This window comes from Myotis nattereri, assembly GCF_964212035.1.
Source record: "Myotis nattereri genome assembly, chromosome: 1".
NCBI lineage: Eukaryota > Metazoa > Chordata > Mammalia > Chiroptera > Vespertilionidae > Myotis > Myotis nattereri.
In genome coordinates this window covers 23308130-23329683 of record NC_138075.1, presented here as the reverse complement: position 1 = coordinate 23329683, position 21554 = coordinate 23308130, and the positions used below count along the sequence as shown (strand labels likewise).

Genomic DNA, 21554 nt, shown 5'->3' with positions numbered 1-21554 from the left:
GAGCAGAAGCATTTTGATGGTGAATGGCATGAGACCGCCGGGCTTCTTCTAGAGCTGTACAAACTACTGGGCGAGTTAGTAAATCCGCCTGATAATTTCCTTCGCTTAAGGGTCCTGGTAGGCAGGAATGAGCTCTAATATGTCCAATATAGAAAGCCTTTTCTCGTTTGTGAATGCAAGTTTGTAGCTGAGTTAACAAAGAGAAAATGGCTGTTCTTCCTTGTGGGAGAGAGGCGGTCTCAATATGAGGAAATAATTTAACTATATATTGAGAGTCAGTGTACAAGTTGAAGGGAACCTGTTGCAATTGTTCAAAAGCATAAATGACTGCCAAAAGCTCTGTTCTCTGGGCTGACGTCTCTTGAGTTTGTTGAACATGGGTTGTTGAGTCAATGATTGTTACTGCCCTACCATTAGAGGAACCATCTGTGAATACTAAGGAGGCAGGAGGTGATAATGGCTCTTTTGAACATTTAATAGGAAATATAAACGGATGTAGGGAGAGAAATTGCAATATAGGTGATCTTGGCAAATGATGTAAAATTTGTCCTGGGAAGTTACCTATAGCTATTTGCCACTCTTCTTCAAATTGTAATAGTGTGTCTAATTGTTCTCTTTTATAAGGTATTATTATCTCAGTAACTTCTCTTCCAAAGAGTTCGATACTGCGTCGTCTACCTTTGATAATGAGAGTGGCCACTAGGGAGGGATAGGGTGGTACAATCTTCCTAGGAGTGACAGGTAAATGTATCCATTCTAATGGTCCTTCCTGCCACAAGCATCCTGTAGGAGTATATTTAGTGGCTAGAATAATTAAGGCCCAAGATTTGGAATAATCTAGATACTGTAGTTGCTGTTTATTGATGGCCTGTTCTATTTTTGCTATAGCCTTTTCTCCTTCTACAGTTAATTGTCGGGGAGACTTAGGGTTAGAATCTCCCTTTAAAATGTCAAATAGAGGTTTTAAGTCAAGAGTGGTTATTTTTAGATATGGCCTGACCCAGTTGATATCACCTAATAGTTTCTGATAATCATTCAATGTGTTTAAATGATCTTTTCTTAATTGTAGAGGCTGATGGGTGATAGTAGAGGTATGTAATATTCTGCCTAAGTATGAAAAAGAAGGTTCAGTCTGAATCTTTTCTGGGGCTATTTTTAGACCATGTTCTTCTAAAGCAAGGATGGTCTGAGTAAGAATTTCCTGTAAAGTAGCCCGATCTTTATGAGCTAGTAAAATATCATCCATATAATGAATAAGATATAGATCTGAAAATTTCTTTCTAATAACTTGCAATGCCTGATCTACAAACTTTTGACATAATGTAGGACTATTTTTCATCCCTTGTGGGAGAACCTTCCATTGGTATCTCTGATAAGGCTGTTTAAAGTTCTCTGATGGTATGCTGAATGCGAATCTTTGACAATCAGCTGGGTGAAGAGGTATAGTGAAAAAACAATCCTGTAAGTCAATAACAACAACACAATACTCCTGTGGAATTGCCACAGGGGAGGGCAATCCAGGTTGTAAGGAGCCCATATCTTCCATGGTGGCATTTATGGCTCTTAGATCTTGCAAAAGTCTCCACTTGCCTGATTTCTTTCTTATTACAAATATGGGTGTGTTCCAGGGACTATTTGATGGCTCTATATGTCCCTCTGCTAATTGCTGATCAATTAATTGTCGGGCTGCTGATATTTTCTCAGATGTTAAGGGCCATTGCTCAACCCATACTGGTTGTGACGATTTCCAGACTATGGGATCAGCAGTCCTAAGGGCAATGGCCCCAATTACAGATCCTGTCGAGGAGTGTGAGGTATTACTTTCCTTTCCTAATCCCTTTCCTGGATTAAATCTCGTGTCTAGCATCTGTGATGTTACTCTATCACTGGGGCTATATAATACAACTCCCATTTGAGACAAGATATCTCTTCCCCATAATGTAAAGGGGAGAGTCGTAATTACATAGGGACAGAACGTTCCTGAATGTTGATCTTCATCAGTCCAAGTTAGAATCTGAGAACTCTTTTTTACATTAGATGCCTTGCCTAGTCCTACTAGGGAAGTGGACGTGGTGTGCGTGGGCCATGAAGAGGGCCAATCCTTCTCTGCTATGCAGGAAACATCTGCTCCTGTATCCAATAGACCTTCAATTGGTTTTCCCTGAATTTGTAAAATTTTTGTAGGTCTAGTAGCATGGATTTCTTGTATCCAAAATGCTGCATCACTAGATCCAAAGCCTCCGGCCCCTCTAGCTTCCTGGGTAACAGCTGTCCCTATTTTATGTATTGGTAACAGGATTAATTGGGCAATTCTCTGGTTGGGCTGAATCTGTATAGTTGTGGTGGGTGGGGAAAGTAAAATCTGTATTTCTCCTGTGTAGTCTGCATCAACAACTCCTGGGATGACTAAGATCCCCTGTAATGAGGTGGAGCTCCGTCCTAATATTAAACCCACGGTTCCCTCAGGCAGCGGCCCAGACACTCCTGTAGGAATGGCTGCTACTGGCGAGTCTGGGGTTAGTACTGCATGGGTGGTTGAGTGGAGGTCCAATCCTGCACTGCCTGGGGTTGCCCTGAAGAGGTCACTGACTGATCGAAATTTGCAAAGGGGTTGAAGGTTGATGCCCCTATTATTGCAGGGGCCTGGGGCTGGCCCCTTCTCAAGTTTCCCAATTGAGGTGATGGGATATAACCTCCTTGGGAGTTATTTGTAGAGTTTAAAGGCCGACCATTTTTATGGTATCTTGATCTACATTCCTTTGCCCAATGGAATCCTTTCTGACATCGGGGACAAACGGTTTTTGGAAGATTAATATTATTCCCTAATGTATTTCCAGGCTGTCGAGGAGCTTGCCATCTGGCCTGAGTATTATTATTTTTATTTGGGCATTCTCTGCTAAAGTGCCCAGATAAGCCACAAGAGTAGCAGTTCATATTTCTTTTATTACCTGTAGTATTGCTGGCTTGTCCTATAGCCTGTACATATTGAGGGTATGTCTCCCCTTTGAGAGCTGCAGCTATAGCTACACCCTGTATAAATGCTGGACTTACATCAGCACACTGTTTTATAAAATCATTTATAGTTCCTGTTCTGCGAATCGGCCTTAATAAAGCCTGACAGGTATTATTAGCATTTTCAAAAGCCAGTTGTTTGATTAGGATATCGGCTGCCTCTTTGTTATTGATTACTCTCTTGACTGCCTGCATGAGGCGAGAAAGGAAATCCTGATATGGTTCCTCGACCTTCTGTTTAACCTCTGTAAGGGTGGTTGTTTTTCCTGCCGTATAAGGTAGGGATTTCCAGGCACTTACTGCACAACTGGTTACTTTGGTAAGTGCCTCTGTGGGCATATGCATTTGCTCCTCAGCCGTGTTAAAATCACCTTCTCCTAATATCATGTCTAGGGTTATTCCTTTTCTGGTTTTTTCGCTAGTGGCTACAGCTTTCTTAGCAAGATCTTCATATTCAGTTTTCCATAATAAGTAATCGCCTCCTGAGAGACAGGATTTACAAACCTGTGACCAATCATAAGGAGTCATCCATTTACTGGCTAGGGTTTCTACCAAGGTTTGTGTGTAAGGAGCTAGAGGTCCATATTCAGAGCAGGCCAATTTTAATTCTTTAAGTACTTTGTAAGGTATAGGCTCCAAGGTGGGGTTTCTATTCCCACCAGACTCATTCTCATATGTAACTGGGAAGCAGAGTGAGAATTCAAGATCTCCATTAGCTTCAGCTTCTCTTATCGCCCTTTGAAATTTAGACATGGAGCTCAAAGGAGCCACAGGACGTGGTTTAGGCTTCCTTTCTAATTTGGGGAGCCTGTTTTGAATGGGAGGGCCACTCTCCTCTCTACTGACTGGAAAGGACCAATGGTCATGTTTATGATATTTATTCTCCTCCCGATCAGTAGGCATAGCTAAATTGCTTTTAGATTGAGCTGAAGACAATGATGATGTGTCCTCTCTGGGTGGAGCCGAGGGACGATTTAAATTTTGAGAAAGTTCAACGGTTTTTGCCTCTGGTGCCAAGGTGTCACAGATTGAATCCCAGAGGGAAAAGTAACATGGCAGGACCTTCTCAGATTCATGGTGTTTCTTTAATTGCTTTCCTACTTCAACCCAAGTTTTTAAATTAACAGTTCCATCCTCTGGAAGCCATTGACATACTTCTTCTATAAAACTTTCTGTCTCACTGGGAAAAACCTCAACTCCAATTCTGCTAGTAAGCATATGCGTTAAAAGATTAATACAGAGTCTTTTTTCTTTAGACTCAGTATGACCCATCTTGTCAATCTAAGTTCTGTACTAACTACCCGCTTACCCTACTTATCCTCTATAGGGGGGGGGGGTCTGAAGCACCCTATGGTACAGTCCTATCCGTCCCAAGTACGGGGGGGACTTACCTAAGGGAATCCTGTTCGGGCGCCAGATGCCGGGGTCCAACCCCAGCGGGTCCAAGGGTCCCCAAAGGTGTAGACGGAGTCGGCGAAGAAGGAATGACACGGAGACAGCGTTCAGTTGATCAGCAGCCTAGCCAGGATCTCCAGCCAAGTTCTGGTCTCGATCTCCAGAGAGGTTCTGCTGTTTATTGTTTTGTTACATCCGTATTTATACCAGTTGATTTTAATCCTGTCAATTTCTATTACAAAGGTTAGGGCGTTTCTTATCTCCATTCCAGGGAGTAAAGATTATGTAGCTTAAGCATGATTGTTTGTAGTGATTAACTACCCGCCTGGCACTTAGTTAAGGAGTTTCATCCCCTCCCTAACTTCAGGGAAAAGTTCCTACCTGGGGAAACAACCTTTCTAGGAGAGGCATCCCCTCCCTGACTTCAGGGAAAAATTCCTACCTGGGGAAACAAACTTTCTAGGAGAGGCATCCCCTCCCTGACTTCAGGGAAAAGTTCCTACCTGGGGAAACAACCTTTCTCGGAGAGGTGACCTTGGTTAAAACACACAGCGCTAAGGGGAGCAAACATATTAAGAACAGTATGCTATATACGCCAGGTCCCTTGAAGCATATGCTGTGCAGATGTTTCTTTCCTGCAGCGACTGTGTCAAGCAGCGAGGATGGACCGGCTTCCGGCAGGCCCTGTTCTTTCTGGTTGGCTTGTTTTTTTCACTGTTAGACTCAGATCCCAGCTGTTCATTTGTTCTGACCCTTTGCCTTGCTCCGAGTCTGATTGCTGAGACCTCTCCATTGTCAGCTACTCATGGAGTTCCAGATGCCCGGCTATGTTCAAGACCTTGCCCTAGCCCTCTCCTCAGTCTCTCCGCTTCCTCTTAGCCTACACACTACGCTTTCTGAGACCTCTCCTACTGCCAGCTGTAGCCTCAATTCTGACAGATTCTCATCTCAGTAATAAAGATACAGCTGGTAACGCAGTGATCCCTAAACCTAGAAGAAGTTACCATATTCTATCATCAGTTTCCTTGCCTTCCTCCCTGACTATAGCTACTTAGTTATGTACGTTTCTTAGTTACGTACCTTTATTTCTCAATAAAAATTTGAAGGATATTACCAACAAAAGGAACTCTCAAGAACAACTTCACTGCCTATCTCATCTCTCAGGTTTTACTCTGAAGTTAATGAAGCCTCCACAACCAGAATCTAATAAAAATGAACTAAGATTAAAACTGATAAATCACTAATAAATTAAAAATACATAGAGCAGCATATGGAGGTAATAATGGGAAGGAGTGTGTAATGTAAAGTCACACAGACCTGGGTCTGGATTCTGGTTCTCTTAGGTAGGCCCTCAGCAAACTAGTTAACATCTCTGAGCCTTAGTCGTCTCACTGTAAAAGAGAGATACTAGCTTCCTAAGAGGATTGTTGTAAGGGCTGAAATAATGTATACGTGGTAGCTATTGTTATTGGAGCTAGAAAACTTGGGTACCACTCTCAGCTTTACTTACTAGCTGTGTGATCTTAGACAATATCACTTAATATTTTTCAGCTTTAACCCCCTCTGTAAAATGGGGAGAATAATACCACCTTATTTTATAGGTTACCAGGAAATTCAAATACTGGTAAGATAGGAAAGGTATATGAAAATTATTTTGTAAATCTTAAAAATGATGAAAAAGATGTTGCAATGAGAATTTCCATTTTTGTATTTCCTGACCAGCCTGCTCAAATTGGCCTTTGTATCAATGGAATTATTTTCCATTGATGAATTGGAAAATTTAAATGTATCTTTTCTCTTATGGCACCTGAGTTAAAAACAAACCAGAACAGAACCCTAATAGGCAATAATCAAAGTATTGTTAGACATTTTTGGCTAATAGGTTGGTTTTGTGCTGATGCATGCTACTGAGTTTCTAAATTATTAAAATAGGATAATTATCTCTTACATTGATTGATCCAGGCTAGCTAGAGAAATTGGTTACATAATTTATGGAGAACTTTTTCGAATCCTCTCTTAATTTCCAGAAAACAGTGGTTTGGGATTATAGTAAACCTTTTGAAATTGCACCCCATCATCCTTATATAAAGAGGTATTGTAACATTTTTTTAAATCCCACACATTGGTCTGATCTGGAAAGATTTCAAAACTCCCAGGACAGGTGGCCTCCATGTAGCTCTGGAGAGTGGAGACAGAGGTACAGAGGCCAGGGCACCCCGCTGGGCCTGGAGGCAGAGCCCCTGACAGCCTTGCAAATCCCCCTGAAAGCACCCTCCTTTCTAAGGTCATCTCTCCCCACTATGAAACTGTCTATGGATATTTAGGAGAATAAAGACCATTTCTAGACAGTGGTGCCTATTCTTCAGAGTTCCAATTATGTAATTCTACAAGGATCCCCTTGAAAACCAGTGAAGGCTTTCCATGAGCCTTCTCTGAGGCACACACTAATGAATGCAATACTTCATTGCTCCTGTAAGATTCACTGCAGGCTATTGGCAAACAAGCTTTTCTTCCATGAGCACTAGTTTGTTTCCTGTATTTAAAAAGAAGGAAAATAATTCCACTGATACAAAGGCCAATTTGAGCAGGCTGGTCAGGAAATAAAAAAGTGGAAATTTTCATTGCAACATCTTTTTCATTGTATAACATCCCAGTTGCAATAAACATTGCCAGCTGTTTCTTTTGCCTTTTTCCCCTGCTATAGGACTTTAGTCTATTGAGTCTTATTAACCAGAAATCAAGTCATCTAAATAGGTGGGGGAAATACAAGTGGCATAACAAGCATTTGCAGAAAAATCCCAAATGAAATTATGAGGCAATTAGATACACATACTGTAATAAAACAAGATACAATTTGAAAGGGACCAAAAGAACCCTGACTCCTGAAAAAATGTAGAGAACACATCTGGTTAGGTTGAAAGAGTAAATGCTGCATTTTGATATGAAAATTGCTTTCACATAGAGATACTTTATAAGTACAAAAAATATTTTTAAAAAGCTCATAGTACTTTAATCATTTTACTGCTCTAGAATATGAACATCACTCTGAATTTTTAAAGTGACAGCAAAACAAAAAATGAAGAAAAGAACTTTAATTTCTCTATTTTATCCTTGTCCTTATTTCTCTTATCAATAGTTTTTATCCCTAAAATAATCTAACTATAGGTGTGATGGAAGACTGCAGAGAGTAGTTTTGTTGAGGGTAGAGAAACTCTAAGTCTGAGATTTAGAATGTAAAGCAGCAGCAGAGGGAAGTGAAGGGAGAGGAAAGCTAGAGGACAGGCCTGGGCAGTCTAGGAGGGGGGACTTGATTCCTGGGAGTTCAGCATTAGGTAAATTAACATCAATGCAAATTATGAGGCTGGAAAAAATTGCAAACCAAACAAAAACCCACATCCCAAGAAAACCATAAACCAACCATTCAGACAATCATTAAATTTTATCCCTTAAATAAGTTACAAAAAGTAGATATTATAGAGCAGACTTCTGTGTCCATGGATGCAAATGAAGTGTCTTTAGGCTTGAATTCCATCTGACTACTCAACTAGAGGAGTCATCTGCTCAAGGAAGACTGACATGAGTGCACTGGGTGCACTGGGCTGCTTCCGTCAAGACTGCTGGTACCTGCTGATATGCTCTCTGTTCAGAGGCATATCGTTAGCATCCCTTTTGGTTCCTTATAGATCAATAATTCTGTTCTCATAGTGGCTCACAAGGAGGCATGGATACCTGCAGGCTTTGCCTTGTATCACATTCTTCTTTTCTAAAGAGACGCCAGGCCTGGGCCATTTTGCGCAGTTTTGCAAGATTGGGTTTAATCTATGGGAAGAAAGAAAGTAATTCCAATTACCAGTAGGAAAAGCCAAGTAGCATATAAGTATTTCCTAATTATCGCTATTCAAATGTGTTTAGATTTCTAATTTCTGGGTTCAGAAGAGAGTGTAGATTTCCTAAGATAAGTGGGACTGAAAACTTTTAAGTCTAGATCCCCATCTCTTCAGGAATAAGGACAAAACTTTTTTTCATTTTTTTCACTGTCATGTAGAGCAAAAAGGGTTTTTGTGGGTTTTTTGTAATGTTTTTATTGATTTCCAAGAGGAAGGGAGAGGGAGAGAGAGATAGAAACATCAATGATGAGAGAGAATCATCACTTGGCTGTCTCCTGCACGCCCCCTCCTGGTGATCAAGCCCACACCTGGGCATGTGCCTTCACCAGGAATCAAATTGTGACCTCAACTCATAGATTGACACTCAACCACTGAGCCACACCGGCCAGGCAAAAAAAAAGTTTTTAATAGAGTAAAATGTACTGGATTATTGAGAAAACATCAATACCTGAAAAATCCATACAAGAAAAGACTTTATAGCCCTTAGCAGGAAAGGTAAGCAAAAGAAAAGATTTAGGCCCCAGCCAAGTGGCGCAGTTGGTTGAAGCGTCATCCCCCATATGCCAAAAGGTTTCAGATCCAATTCCCAGTCAAGCACATATCTAGGTTGTGAGTTTGACCCCTGGTGCCTACAGGAGGTAACTGATTGATGTCTCTCTCTCATCGATGTCTCTCTCCCTCTCCATTCCTCTCTCTCTAAAATCAATAAAAACATATCCTCGGGTGAGGATTAAAAAAAACATACAAATAATATTTTGAAAAGCAGCAACATGGATATTCCTATCATATTCTCATGTTCTGTTTCATTTAAGATTGTAACAAGGACAGGAAAAGTTCTTTAATTTAATCACTGTGCCTTTATTGTATTATCGACATCATTGTTCCTGGGCTGCTGAATAATCAGGGCCAAAGCTTGATGTGGAAATCTAAGCTTGCTTCCCGTGGCCTGATGATGCCCAAACCATAACTCTAGAGGTCCCTGAAGGTAGCTACCATTTCCAACAAGTGCCACCAAGCAACTGGCTGTTTAGGTTCCATTTGCCAGCAGTGAATTTGCTGTTTCCACCAACTTTCTGTAACCCCTGAACTTCTGCATCTTATCAAATCTAGAGCCAGAATACACCAGTTTGTACATGTGTTAAACTTAAAAAAAACACAGGCATTATGTGTATAATCTGACAGTTCCACCTAAGCTCCATTTTGAATTTGAGCTAGAAGCTGAAATGGTGAGACTTTACATAAACTTCCAATGTGTAATTTTCAAAAATCTCCTGTTTTGGGAAGGATTAAGATATTACATTTGGATAATAGCATCTGAAAAAGGAAAAGCAGATAAACTTTGCTTCCTCTTCTGTTAGTCATCACTGTACCTGTTTTTCCTGCTCCAAGTGGTCTATGTCAGCCAGCGGCAGCATAGAAGGTCTCCCATGAGCACACTGGAATGGCAGCTGGCACCAGGACAGGGCTTCAATAAGGCGATAGCTCTCCTCTAAGCTCAGGCCATCATTAAACTTAATGGCCCCTAAACGAAAGACAGAAACAAGAAGGTTATGGTGTATACGGTGGGAAACCAATGCTGACCCTGGGTCAGAGCCAAGTATCTGGGAAAAGTACAATGTTTCTGAGGCCCTCTCATGTGACTTTAATACTGCTTGAAACTCAGGCCTCAGGACTGACCTCTCTCAGCTTTTCCTTATGGAGCCTTTGTCTTTCTAACCCTTGCTGGAGGCATTCCTTAACTTGTTAGGCTTTTCTTCCAGAGTTTTTCTCAAAGAGGTAAGAGCAATATTTTTGCCTACTTCTTATATGTTTATGAATCCAGGTCATCTTTTGTCCATAGCCAATCTAGCACCAAGATCTCTGTTTTCTACAATGTCCATTTCATTTGCTTCTTTTTTTATTTTCATAATAATCTTAATCTAAATGCATATTGTTAGAACTGCCTTTATGCATACATTAACTTAATCAATAAATATTTTTAAGTATATACTTTGTATTAGGGGCTATGCCACGCAGTGAATGAGAAAAGGATCTTCACCCTTATGAAGTTTATGATCTAATGGGTCTAAGAGGTGAGACAAACATTAAATAATTACACAATAACTTAAATGATAAATTAAATTATATTTGTAAAATACATATTTATATATAAATAAATAAAATACATTTTAATTTATAGACTTAAATTATAAATTATAAGTTTTGTAAAATGTAGGGTATGAAAGAATATGTAATAGAAAAACCCAGTTTAGGAGGTCAGGGAAGGCTTCCCTGGCAAAATGACAAGAAGGAATTGGAAAGGCATTTCAGATGGAGGAAAGGGCAAATGCGGAGGTGCAGAAACATAAGAACTAGGCCAAGGAAGAGACTAGACTGTAAAGGGCAAGGTGGAGAGTGAGATGAAATGAGGCAGGGGCCAGATCATGAAGCCCACAGCAAGACATGGTGAGGAATAAAATTTTTATCTTAACAGCAATGAATAGTCTTGACACCTTTTAGTTAGAAGAATGACATGCTCAAAGGGACGTTTCAAAAAGATTCCTCTGGGTGCTGAGGGAAAAGCAGCTTGAAGCAGAGACAGAACGGATGTGGGGAGACTAAGTAAGAGGACTCAAGTGGCACCCAGTCCTCTGGAAACAGATCATGTCAGACAGATTTAAGATACATTCTGAAGGTAGAGATGGTGGAATTTGGTGATGGTGTACATTTGAGGAGTAAAGACAGGATAAAAGGAGTTTAGGATATTTACAGGAGACAAATTAATGAGTGACTAGTTACTTAGCTAGAAAAGACAGGAAGTGAAGAGAAGATTGATGGAGAGAGATCAGAGGAGGGTGTCAGTTAATTGGAGACCCCTTTGTGGTCAAATGACAGTTGCAGGGGATTCTGTAGCTGTCAGGACCCCTACGGTAAGTTCCTCCGACACCCATATATATAAAGGTTAATATGCAAAGTTTCCCCTCGGAGTTCAACTGGGAGACCGGAAGTTCAATCGCTTGCTATGACGTGTGCTGACCACCAGGGGGTGGTGTGGAAGAAGGAAGCCCCAGCCAGCAGCCAGAAGGCCCTGATCGCCAGCCAGGCCTAGGGACCCTACCCATGCATGAAATTTTGTGCACCAGGCCTCTAGTTTTATCATATTATCCTACTCAAGAACCCTTGATGATTCTAATGCCTTCTGTATAAAATCTAAAGGTTTTGTTGTGACCTTTTAGGCTTCTTTCTTACCAATCTAATTTGTTGATACTCTTTGCTGTGCCTCATATAACTAATTTGTGCCTCTGGTCTGCACAGGCTATTTCTTCCCCCTGCAGTAAACTTTCCCTTCTATTGTGAATCCATGTCCCTCAGCTCATTCAAAACTTGACTCAAAATATATCTCCTCTAGGAGTTACTCTTCCACGCATATAAGTCAGGCTGCATTATGGTAAAATCTGTGTGTTGGTATTTTTACTTTGTAAACATAGTTTTCTAGTGTTCATTTTGAGTGTGTTCAGTTTCTTGCCCTGAATTGTGCCCACCCAGAGGCGAGTAGTAAATGTGCCTTCCACTTCTTTCATACGTGCTGTACCCCCGCCAGTGTTCAGCATGCAGAGATGCTTGTCGCTGTTTGTTAGGTCTTACCATGGCAGGCTTGAGATGCCAACACCTTCTGGACCGTCAGTGGCAATGTCCCTTGGATGCCTCCTGTGGTCTGGAGTAGCTAATGCATAAACACATTCTTTATTAATGGGAAAGGAAATGGGACTGTAGCGCCTTTTGTGTGGTGCCCTTGTGTGAAACCCCAAAGAAGAGAAAAGTTTACCTCCACTTGTTCTTGAATAAATTCCTACAAAGAAAAAAGGAAAACAGGCATTAATTTACTGTTACATTATACTTGCCCTTTGATAGTTCACAAAATATCCCAATTTTCTTCTTTAAAATATGCCTCCTGAAGGAGAGTTCCAGCAATACAGCACTTAGATGCAAATAATTTATTCATTGTAAGGCACTTTAAATATGCAATACCAAGACAACTGACTAGAACTCTTATTGGATAGAGAATATATTAGCTACTGAAAGTTCCTCCAGAGACAGCTCATCGACTCATGAGGTTATGTAACTGGTGAGTGTAGCCTTGATGATTCAACTGATTCTAAATAGCAGGGAGGCATCTCACTAAGTGGCTGTCTGTTTGTATTCATAATCTCAAGCAGAACAAGTGTAATATTACACAGAAACTGAATAAATATACAAGGACCATCCACCAACTGTGCACTCAGTATAACACTTGCTTAGATATCACAGACATAAGCAGTCACGTTAGTTCCCGTGGGCTTTTTTTTTTATACAATTCCCCTCAGGTCAAAAATCGTATTTTCTGAGGAATCTTGTTGAGAAGTTTCTCCTCATTAGTATATCTCTGTCCCAAGGGCAGCCTTTTTAACAGTTATATTCCTGAAGATGTTAACATTTACAAAAGGACTTCAAAGAAATTTAAAGCAGACACTAGTTCATACTAGCACTTTGTTTAACTTCTGGAAATAACTGTTTTGAGATACGGCACATATAATATTTCATTATAAGAAAACACAGGATTTCTTTACTCCTAGAAATGGCAATGTATAAATTAGCTTCCTAAGATTACAATATGGTAGATTTTCTTTTTAGAGCAGACTCAAAAAATTCTCTCCCCATCCCATGTACACTCTAGTCCAAAATGCTTATACATGAGCAAAGTTATAAACAGCTAGGTTGTAAATACTATGCATTTTTTTAAAAAGCCACCTATTTTTCCAAACAAATCTAAACAGAAAGATGTCTCCTAATACCTGACCCCACTAACAAGGCTTAGTGTGGATACAGATAAAACCTAACTTCTTTGCTATTCTCTCTTGTGCCTGTATATCTGGGACTTGTAAAACAACAGTTTGTAAGCCTGGTGAGGGGGAGACAGATCTTACTGTCTGTTTATTTCATAATTCAATCATTCAAACGGCTCATTCATCAGAGGATAGAACTTTATAGAAAGATGTATTACTGATCGTTCAACTGCTAGGGTCCAAGTAGTTACCTTTTCTTTAAGACACCAAAACTATTCCAGCTTCTTCCAGCATCAACAGAATCTCTCCTGATCAGCCTGACTTAACATAATCAAGATTTTCTGAAACCATAAGCTTTGTTTCAATCCGAAATAAACTCCTTACCAACAGTCTTTGAAGTCACTTTACGAAAGGTTTTTATTGTAATTTTCTGGTTAAATACTTAGAGATTGAATAACAAAAGATTCTAACAGATCCTATCTTTTGAATTTAAGACAATTTGGAGGAGGAGCCTTGGAAAAATAAGCTATGTTGGGAGAAAAGAGCGATGCTGAAAACAAAGCGAAGGTTGTCTGATCAAAGGGCAGTTTTGGAAAGGGTAAAATCAACGTAATCCAAAGCTCTCTCCTGTATGCAGCCAAAGTTCTTGAAAGAGTAGTATAGTTCGTTCCACTCCCCCTCCCTTCACTCCCTCCCTGACCCAGAGCAATCTGTCTTCTGTCCCACCCGACTCCCAGGAAATGATTCTACAAGGTAACCAATGTCCTCACGACTGCCAAATCCAACTTGCTATTGTTAACCATTTCCTTCTCGCTTAAAGCTTTCCTTCGCTTGGGCGCTATTACTTTTCCCCAATTTTCCTCCTCCCTCGCTGACCAAATATATTCAATGATCCTTTACAGTTTCTTCCTTTAGGCAGTAGCTTTCCAGACCTTTGCTAAAACATTTGCTGAATGTTCCGCACTTTGCTCTTTTCTCTTTTTATTCTTCATACTTCCCCTGGACAATCTCACTTCCTTTAGACCAGTGGTTCTCAACCTTCCTGATGCCGCGACCCTTTAATACAGTTCCTCATGTTGTGGTGACCCCCAACCATAAAATTATTTTCGTTGCTACTTCATAACTGTCATTTTGCTACTATTATGAATCGTAATGTAAATATCTGATATGCAGGATGTATTTTCATTGTTACAAATTGAACATACTTAAAGCATAGTGATTAATCACAAAAACAATATGTAATTATATGTGTGTTTTCTGATGGTCTTAGGCGACCCCTGTGAAAGGGTCGTTCGACCCCCAAAGGGGTGGCAACTCACAGGTTGAGAAACGCTGCTTTAGACCCTTTACCAACTTCTGATATTATCAAAATACATATATACTGTTAACTTCCACATAGAGATGGGTAGCCCAGACTTCTTTCCCAAGTGCTAGGTCTGAGAGTCTGCCTATCTACTGGAAATCCCCATCTGAAGACATTCAATGTATCTACTAGTAAACCTAGACTTAGACTCTAACTCCCCAGACAGATGCACTAGTACTCCTCCTCCTCTATTTCCTTTTTCTGGCAATGGCACCACCCTGCTTCCAGTCATCTGAATTAGAACCCTTAGAATCATTACTTATCTGTTCTTTTATATTCTATTGCTTACTAGGTCCTCTGGATTCTACCTTCCAAATTGTGTTCCTCCTCTGCATTATCACTGCTACTGACTTAGTCCAATCTTCATCCTCTCCTATTTGAACCAGTGCAATAACCTCTTAGCTGCTCTGCCTACCTCAAATCTTTCCCATATCAGCCTATCTCACCATTTATTCACTAAGTATATCTTCTAATTTTTATTTTTATATATTAATAAAGTAATTCAGATTTCTAGAAAAATGGCACACTAAGTTGATGTGGATTTTCCTGCGCTCCAAACAGAAAGTGCTAGAGATGAAGGCGTAAGAACCATAATGAATAAAATGGGATACCATGAAAAAAAGAACTGATAGATTTAAGAACCAAAATTTTGGAAATAAAAAATAGAGTGATTGAAATTTTAAAAAACTCAGTGGACAAGTTAAACATCTAATTAAATAGTAGGTGAAAAGAGAATTTAGTTCACTGGAAGATGAGGAAATTTCCCAGACTACATCACAGAGAGATAAAGCAATGGGAAGTATGAAAGAAAAGTTAAAAGACATGGAAAAGAGAAAGATAAGGTCAAGTAGACATCTTACAGGATTTCTCAGAGACAAGAAATGAGGGAGAAGCAATGTTTGAAATTATAATAAGTGTACATTTTCCATAGTGAAGAAGTATGATGAATCTCAAGAAGGAAATGAAAATAAATTCATTTTCCAAAGATAAATCATAGGGAAACTGCAGAATACCAAAGACAAAATCTTAAACCAGAGAGAAAATCAATTTATCTACAAAATAATGATTAGATTGACAATAGTCTTTAGTAGCAAAAATAGAATGTCAGAAGTAATGGAATATTGTATTTATTTGAGTTTGGAGGTAAGACTGATTTTTGTTTTTAATTAAATATTTTATTTCTTTAATATTTAATGTTGAGATTAGTGGCCTCTGATGTAAATTATGCTCCTAAAGGAATAAATCCTTCCCTCAATAATCTAGGCATTAATCTCCTTGTCATCACACAAAAAAAGTAATGGAATATTTTCAAAATGCTGATAACTGACAATATGGAATTCTGTTTTTAGCTAGACAATTATACAAGTGTGAAGGCAAAATAAAGTTGTTTTCAAAGACAGATTATCATTAATGGACTCATAAACAAAAGAATTTTTAAGAGATTTATTTTAGTAAAAAAAAATTGAACACAAAGTAGGATGCAAGAAGCAACAGTGAACAAAGACTCTGTTAAACATGTTGGTTAATCTAAATAAATATTGACTTTAAAATTAATGACTACCAGGGAGATTAAAAATAAGGTGAAATTAAAATAGGCAACAACGAAATGGAAAATGGGAGTGGAGTGATGGTTGATTTTTGTGCGGTTTAAGAATAAAACGGAGAAACAAATTTCTTCTAAACTTTGTTAAATATGCAAATCTAACTTCTAAACCAATGGGGTGGGGGGTGGAGAAATGAAGAAAATGCTAATAGAAAACAGAAAAGGAGGGGGGAAAAGGCAATAAAGACAAAATAAATTATGTTTTTTTAAAAGTAAAAAAGAAACATAAGTAAAGTAAGAAGTAACGGTCCTCTTCAGCTCCCACAATGCTACATCCCAGGAGCAGCTTTCCAGACCTTTACCATAACATATACATGTAGTCATATTAAAATGCTGTGCTGAAATGTATCTCACTCTTCTTCATGGCTGCCCATAGGATGAAATGCAAACTGAGCAGAATATGCTATGCCTTTATGATTTAGTCTTAACAACCTATCTAGTTTCATCTAGTCTCACCACTATTCCATATATATCTTAATTGAACTATTTATATTGGTAGTTCCCTATACACAGGATTTGCATCAAATTTCTAATATCTGTTCCTCTGTTTAGAATGCCCTTCTCCTCTCTTCTGTATTTGGCAGGCCCCTGGTGTTTTACAAGACATTTCCTTTTTATTTTATTTTTACTTATATATTTTTTATTTATTGACTCTAGAGCAGGGGTCCTCAAACTACGGCCCGCAGGCCACATGCAAATACAAATATTGTATTTGATCGCATTTTGTTTTTTTACTAAAAATAAGATATGTGCAGTGTGCATAAGAATTTGTTCATAGTTTTTTTTTAAACTATAGTCCATCCCTCCAACGGTCTGAGGGACAGTGAACTGGCCCTCTGTTTAAAAAGTTTGAGAACCCCTGCTCTAGAGAGAAGGTGACGGGGGGAGAGAAAAAGAGACAACAGAGAAACATCAGCTTGTTCCATTGATTTATGCATTTATTGGTTGATTCTTGTATGCACCCTGACAGGGGATCAAATCTGAAACCTTGGCGTATGAGATGACACTCTAACCAACTGAACTACCCGAGCAGGGCCCATAGCACTTATAAAGATATTTTTTAAAATTGATTTTTAAAGAGACAGAAAGAGAGAGGGAGAGAAACACTGATATGAAAGAGAAATATTGATCACCTGCCTCCCACATGTCCCTCCCCCCTCCCCCCTGCCCCCCTCCCCCCTCCCCTACATTGGGAATCGAGCTGCAACCTGGGAATGTGCCCTGACTAGGAATAGAACCAGCAACCTTTTGGTGCACAGGATGACACTCAACTAACTGAGCCACATCAGCCAGGGCCATAGCACTTTTGAACATACTTCTGCCCAAATGTCATTGTTATAATTACTTAAATGCCCTTCTTCCTCACCTTGAGCTAATTCATCTTTTGCTCTCTAGTACCTGGCACACAGCAGGTATTTCATAAATGCTTACTGATAAAACATGAATAGAGTTTCTAAACAAAATAGGAGGTTACTGTCACTCAGCGATTTAACATCTGCAACTATGCCTTACCTCCACGATACTCTTGGTCACCGTAGATCTTCCTCTTCGAAGTTCATTGGCTTCTCTTTCTACAAAACAGAGTGGTACTTTTCCTACAAGGACCAGAGAATCACTAGTATCTGGAAATATAATTCCAAGGCCCAGATCTTCCAGATTTTTGTGGTAACACCTAAAGAGACAATCTCAAATGTAAAATCATCACTTCATTCATGTTTCACTATTGGTTCCAAATACCTGATATTTTCTCAAAAGCTGCCACAAGCTTTATAAGTTATACTGTTTTCTCATATGAGTATTTGTTTAGAATTTTATTTTATTTTTGAATTACAGTATCTTTCTTTTTTCACCCTCTTTTCCATTGAGAGAATCAACTTAGTACTAAGTCTTGTTCCTAAGTTTTTATTCTTCACTGAGCAATTGCTAGCTTCTCACGCTGGCACTTGAAGGAGTTTGGCACAAATAAAAGGGCTGAGAGTATTTGGAATCAGCATTAAAGCAGGGAGGTAATGAACAGCCCCAGGAACTAAGAAGTCCTGACTAACGGGATGTAAATAAATGGATCTGCCTCTAATATAAAGTATGCCCCAGGGGGAAAGATTTTATGGCAATGGCGTATTCCCAAAGCTGAAATATAAATTCAGAGACAATTCTCTTTTTCATTTCCAACAATCTGTACCACCCCAGAAGTGGGAAAACTTCCTATCTTGTGATTCACTATATGATTTTCCCCTTCCTAGCGGCCCAGTGTTTTACTTTCTTCCCAGTATGATTATGATAATGAAAGCTAAGACTCTAGAATGCACCAAAGCAAAGCTGAATGGAAGCAATTACTGCAGGAACTTTGCTTTCAGAAACAGCACAGCATAAACACTGACTGTTCCAAGAAATGGTAAGATTATTCTAGGCCAACTGCTGGGAAAATTTATCAGGGAAACTCTATCCTATACTCAACAGCTGTGATACAGTGGAAAGAACAGCATCTGGAGTCAGAAAACCTGCATCTGAGTGCCTACTCCACCACTTAATCGTTGTTATGACCTTGAATAAGTCATGTAAACTCTCTTAGTCTCAGGTGACTCATGTGAAAAAGTGATCAATAGCTATGCTTACACCTCACAGAATTGTGAATATTTACACTATCAACACCCCATCCTCATGGCGGTACTAACCATAAGAGTCTCCTTTGTTCCTCTGTCACTGTTATCTCTAGTGGAGGACTTACAGTGGAAGACAGTAATTTTTTCCGACCAGAGCCTTGTGGCTGTTGTTTCTCATAGGAATCTATTGGGAGAACGATGAGTGGGTTAAGAGTAGGAAGTGAAGTCTTCTAGATTCAGATAAAAATGAAACATGGTAAGGCAAGCCCATGTAATTACTACAGTGCATAGCACTGTGTTCAATGTAGTTTTAGGCTTTGAATTTCCATTATTAAAGTAAAACTAGTAAATACCCAGCTGCTATTTCATCTTAGCAGTATTTTCAAAAATAAGAACTGTAAGGAGAGAACCAAGATGGCGGCATAGGTTAACGCCGGAGTTTGCTGCTTTGAACAACTACTTCAAAAGTGAAACTAAAAGACGGAGGGACATCACCCAGAACCACTGGAACGCTGGCTGAGTGGAAGTCCTACAACTAGGAGGAAAGAGAAACGCATACGGACACTCAGAGGAGGCGCAGTGCTGAAGTCAAATTCTGAGGTGCGGAGTGCGCGGAGCGGGCTGGCGGCGGAGGGCGCGGTTGGCGTTTTCAATCCGGAGGGAGTCGCAGACTCTGAGCTCCAGATACAGGCGAGTCTTTAGGGACCCAGACTCAAACGGGAGAAGCGGGACTTTCTGGCTTCGGTCAGAGCGAGTGCAGCTTTCTCTCCGAGCTTTGCAGCGGGTGCTGGGACTCAGAGAGGCAGAGCCCCTGGGGACAGGACTGAGAGCCGCCATAACTGCTCTCTCAGGCCCACCCTGTTGATCCTGTGCGACCCGCCCCGCCCAAGCCCTGCACAGAGCCATTTGCCGGATAGCCTCAGGCAAACGCCAGATTAGCACCTCCCTAGAGGACAGAAGTTCTCTCACTGCTGACACAGCTGATTCTCATAGCCACTTGGCCTGGAGGTCAAACCCTCCCTGGAATTAGCTACAACAATCAAAATTTAACTATAAAACCACGAACAAAGACCACTAGGGGGTGCATCAAGGAAGCATAACAAAATGTGGAGACAAAGAAACAGGACAAAATTGTCAATGGAAGATATAGAGTTCAGAACCACACTTTTAAGGTCTCTCAAGAACTGTTTAGAAGCCGCCGATAAACTTAATGAGATCTACAAGAAAACTAATGAGACCCTCGATGTTATATTGGGGAACCAACTAGAAATTAAGCATACACTGACTGAAATAAAGAATATTATACAGACTCCCGACAGCAGAACAGAGGAGCGCAAGAATCAAGTCAATGATTTGAAATGCGAGGAAGCAAAAAACACCCAACCGGAAAAGCAAAATGAAAAAAGAATCCAAAAATGCGAGGATAGTGTAAGGAGCCTCTGGGACAGCTTCAAGCGTACCAACATCAGAATTATAGGGGTGCCAGAAGATGAGAGAGAGCAAGATATTGAAAACCTATTTGAAGAAATAATGACAGAAAACTTCCCTCACCTGGTGAAAGAAATGGACTTACAGGTCCAAGAAGCGCGGAGAACCCCAAACAAAAGGAATCCAAAGAGGACCATACCAAGACACATCATAATTAAAATGCCAAGAGCAAAAGATAAAGAGAGAATCTTAAAAACAGCAAGAGAAAGAAACTCAGTTACCTACAAGGGAATACCCATACGACTGTCAGCTGATTTCTCAACAGAAACTTTGCAGGCCAGAAGGGAGTGGCAAGAAATATTCAAAGTGATGAACACCAAGAATCTACAACCAAGATTACTTTATCCAGCAAAGCTATCATTCAGAATTGAAGGTCAGATAAAGAGCTTCACAGATAAGGAAAAGCTAAAGGAGTTCATTACCACCAAACCAGGATTATATGAAATGCTGAAAGGTATCCTTTAAGAAGAGGAAGAGGAAGAAAAAGGTAAAGATACAAATTATGAACAACAAATATGCATCTATCAACAAGTGAATCTAAGAATCAAGTGAATAAATAATCCGATGAACAGAATGAACTGTTGATTATAATAGAATCAGGGACATAGAAAGGGAATGGACTGACTATTCTTGGGGGGGAAAGGGGTGTGGGAGATGCGGGAAGAGACTGGACAAAAATCGTGCACCTATGGATGAGGACAGTGGGTGGGGAGTGAGGGCGGAGGGTGGGGCGGGAACTGGGAGGAGGGGAGTTATGGGGGGGAAAAAAGAGGAACAAATGTAATAATCTGAACAATAAAGATTTAATTAAAAAAAAAAAAAAAAAAAAGAACTGTAAGACTTAAATCTTACATTCAAATGAACAATGCAATGTTCCTGGAGATAGTCAATCCCCAGAGGTGAACAGTGTGGATTACTGAGGAAATAAAATGGGTTTACTATACAGTCCCATGGCTCAAGAAGGTGTCCCCATTTCTTCAGAAGCGTTTCCCAGTCTCTGAAGAGACAGTCAATAGTACTATTCTCAAATGGTCCAGGGCCTATAGCAAGTAAGTTTTTCCAACAATTGGGTCTTCATTTTACAAGAAAAACTGAACAGGGAGTAAAATATCTCCCTAGGTCCTCACTTAACTCTTTGACATAGGTTTTTTATTACTTGACCACAGGAGTAAAGATTTTCCTGATATTTTACCTGTTGGGGAACACACTGCTTCATGATGAGAAAAAATGGGGAGCAAAGATTTAAAAGCACATATTGCCTTTGGAAGGATAAATAACAAATGAATGATACTGGATGCCTCTGGGGACAGAAACTAGGTGGGATGAGGGACAAGGGTAGAAAGACTTTATTAGATTCCCTTTTGTGCCTTTCAGACTTGAACCTATTTGCTTATACTACCTATT

At 39.9% G+C, this 21554-nt stretch overlaps 1 protein-coding gene across 10 annotated transcripts in view; it reads right to left on the bottom strand.

Moving 5' to 3' along the window:
- Positions 1-7030: 7030 nt before the first annotated feature.
- The window catches only part of LOC308518008 (acylphosphatase-1), a 42196-nt gene continuing 27672 nt past the window's right edge, over positions 7031-21554 (bottom strand). For 3 of the 10 annotated variants that reach the window (XR_013995913.1, XR_013995915.1, XR_013995917.1), the window contains 6 exons: positions 18735-18846; positions 17575-17633; positions 12100-12123; positions 11919-11997; positions 9665-9816; positions 7830-8226 (listed from right to left, as the gene is read on the bottom strand). Coding sequence is in view for 4 of the 10 variants with exons in the window: in XM_081089598.1 (XP_080945724.1) it covers positions 8107-8226; positions 9665-9816; positions 11919-11997; positions 12100-12123; positions 17575-17734; positions 18735-18846 (647 nt within the window). In the remaining 6 variants the exon portion in view is untranslated. Of the gene's footprint in view, positions 8227-9664; positions 9817-11918; positions 11998-12099; positions 12124-17574; positions 17735-18734; positions 18847-21554 lie in introns of all 10 variants that reach the window. The other 7 variants (XM_081089598.1, XM_081089593.1, XR_013995912.1 and 4 more) reach the window with 5 other exon arrangements.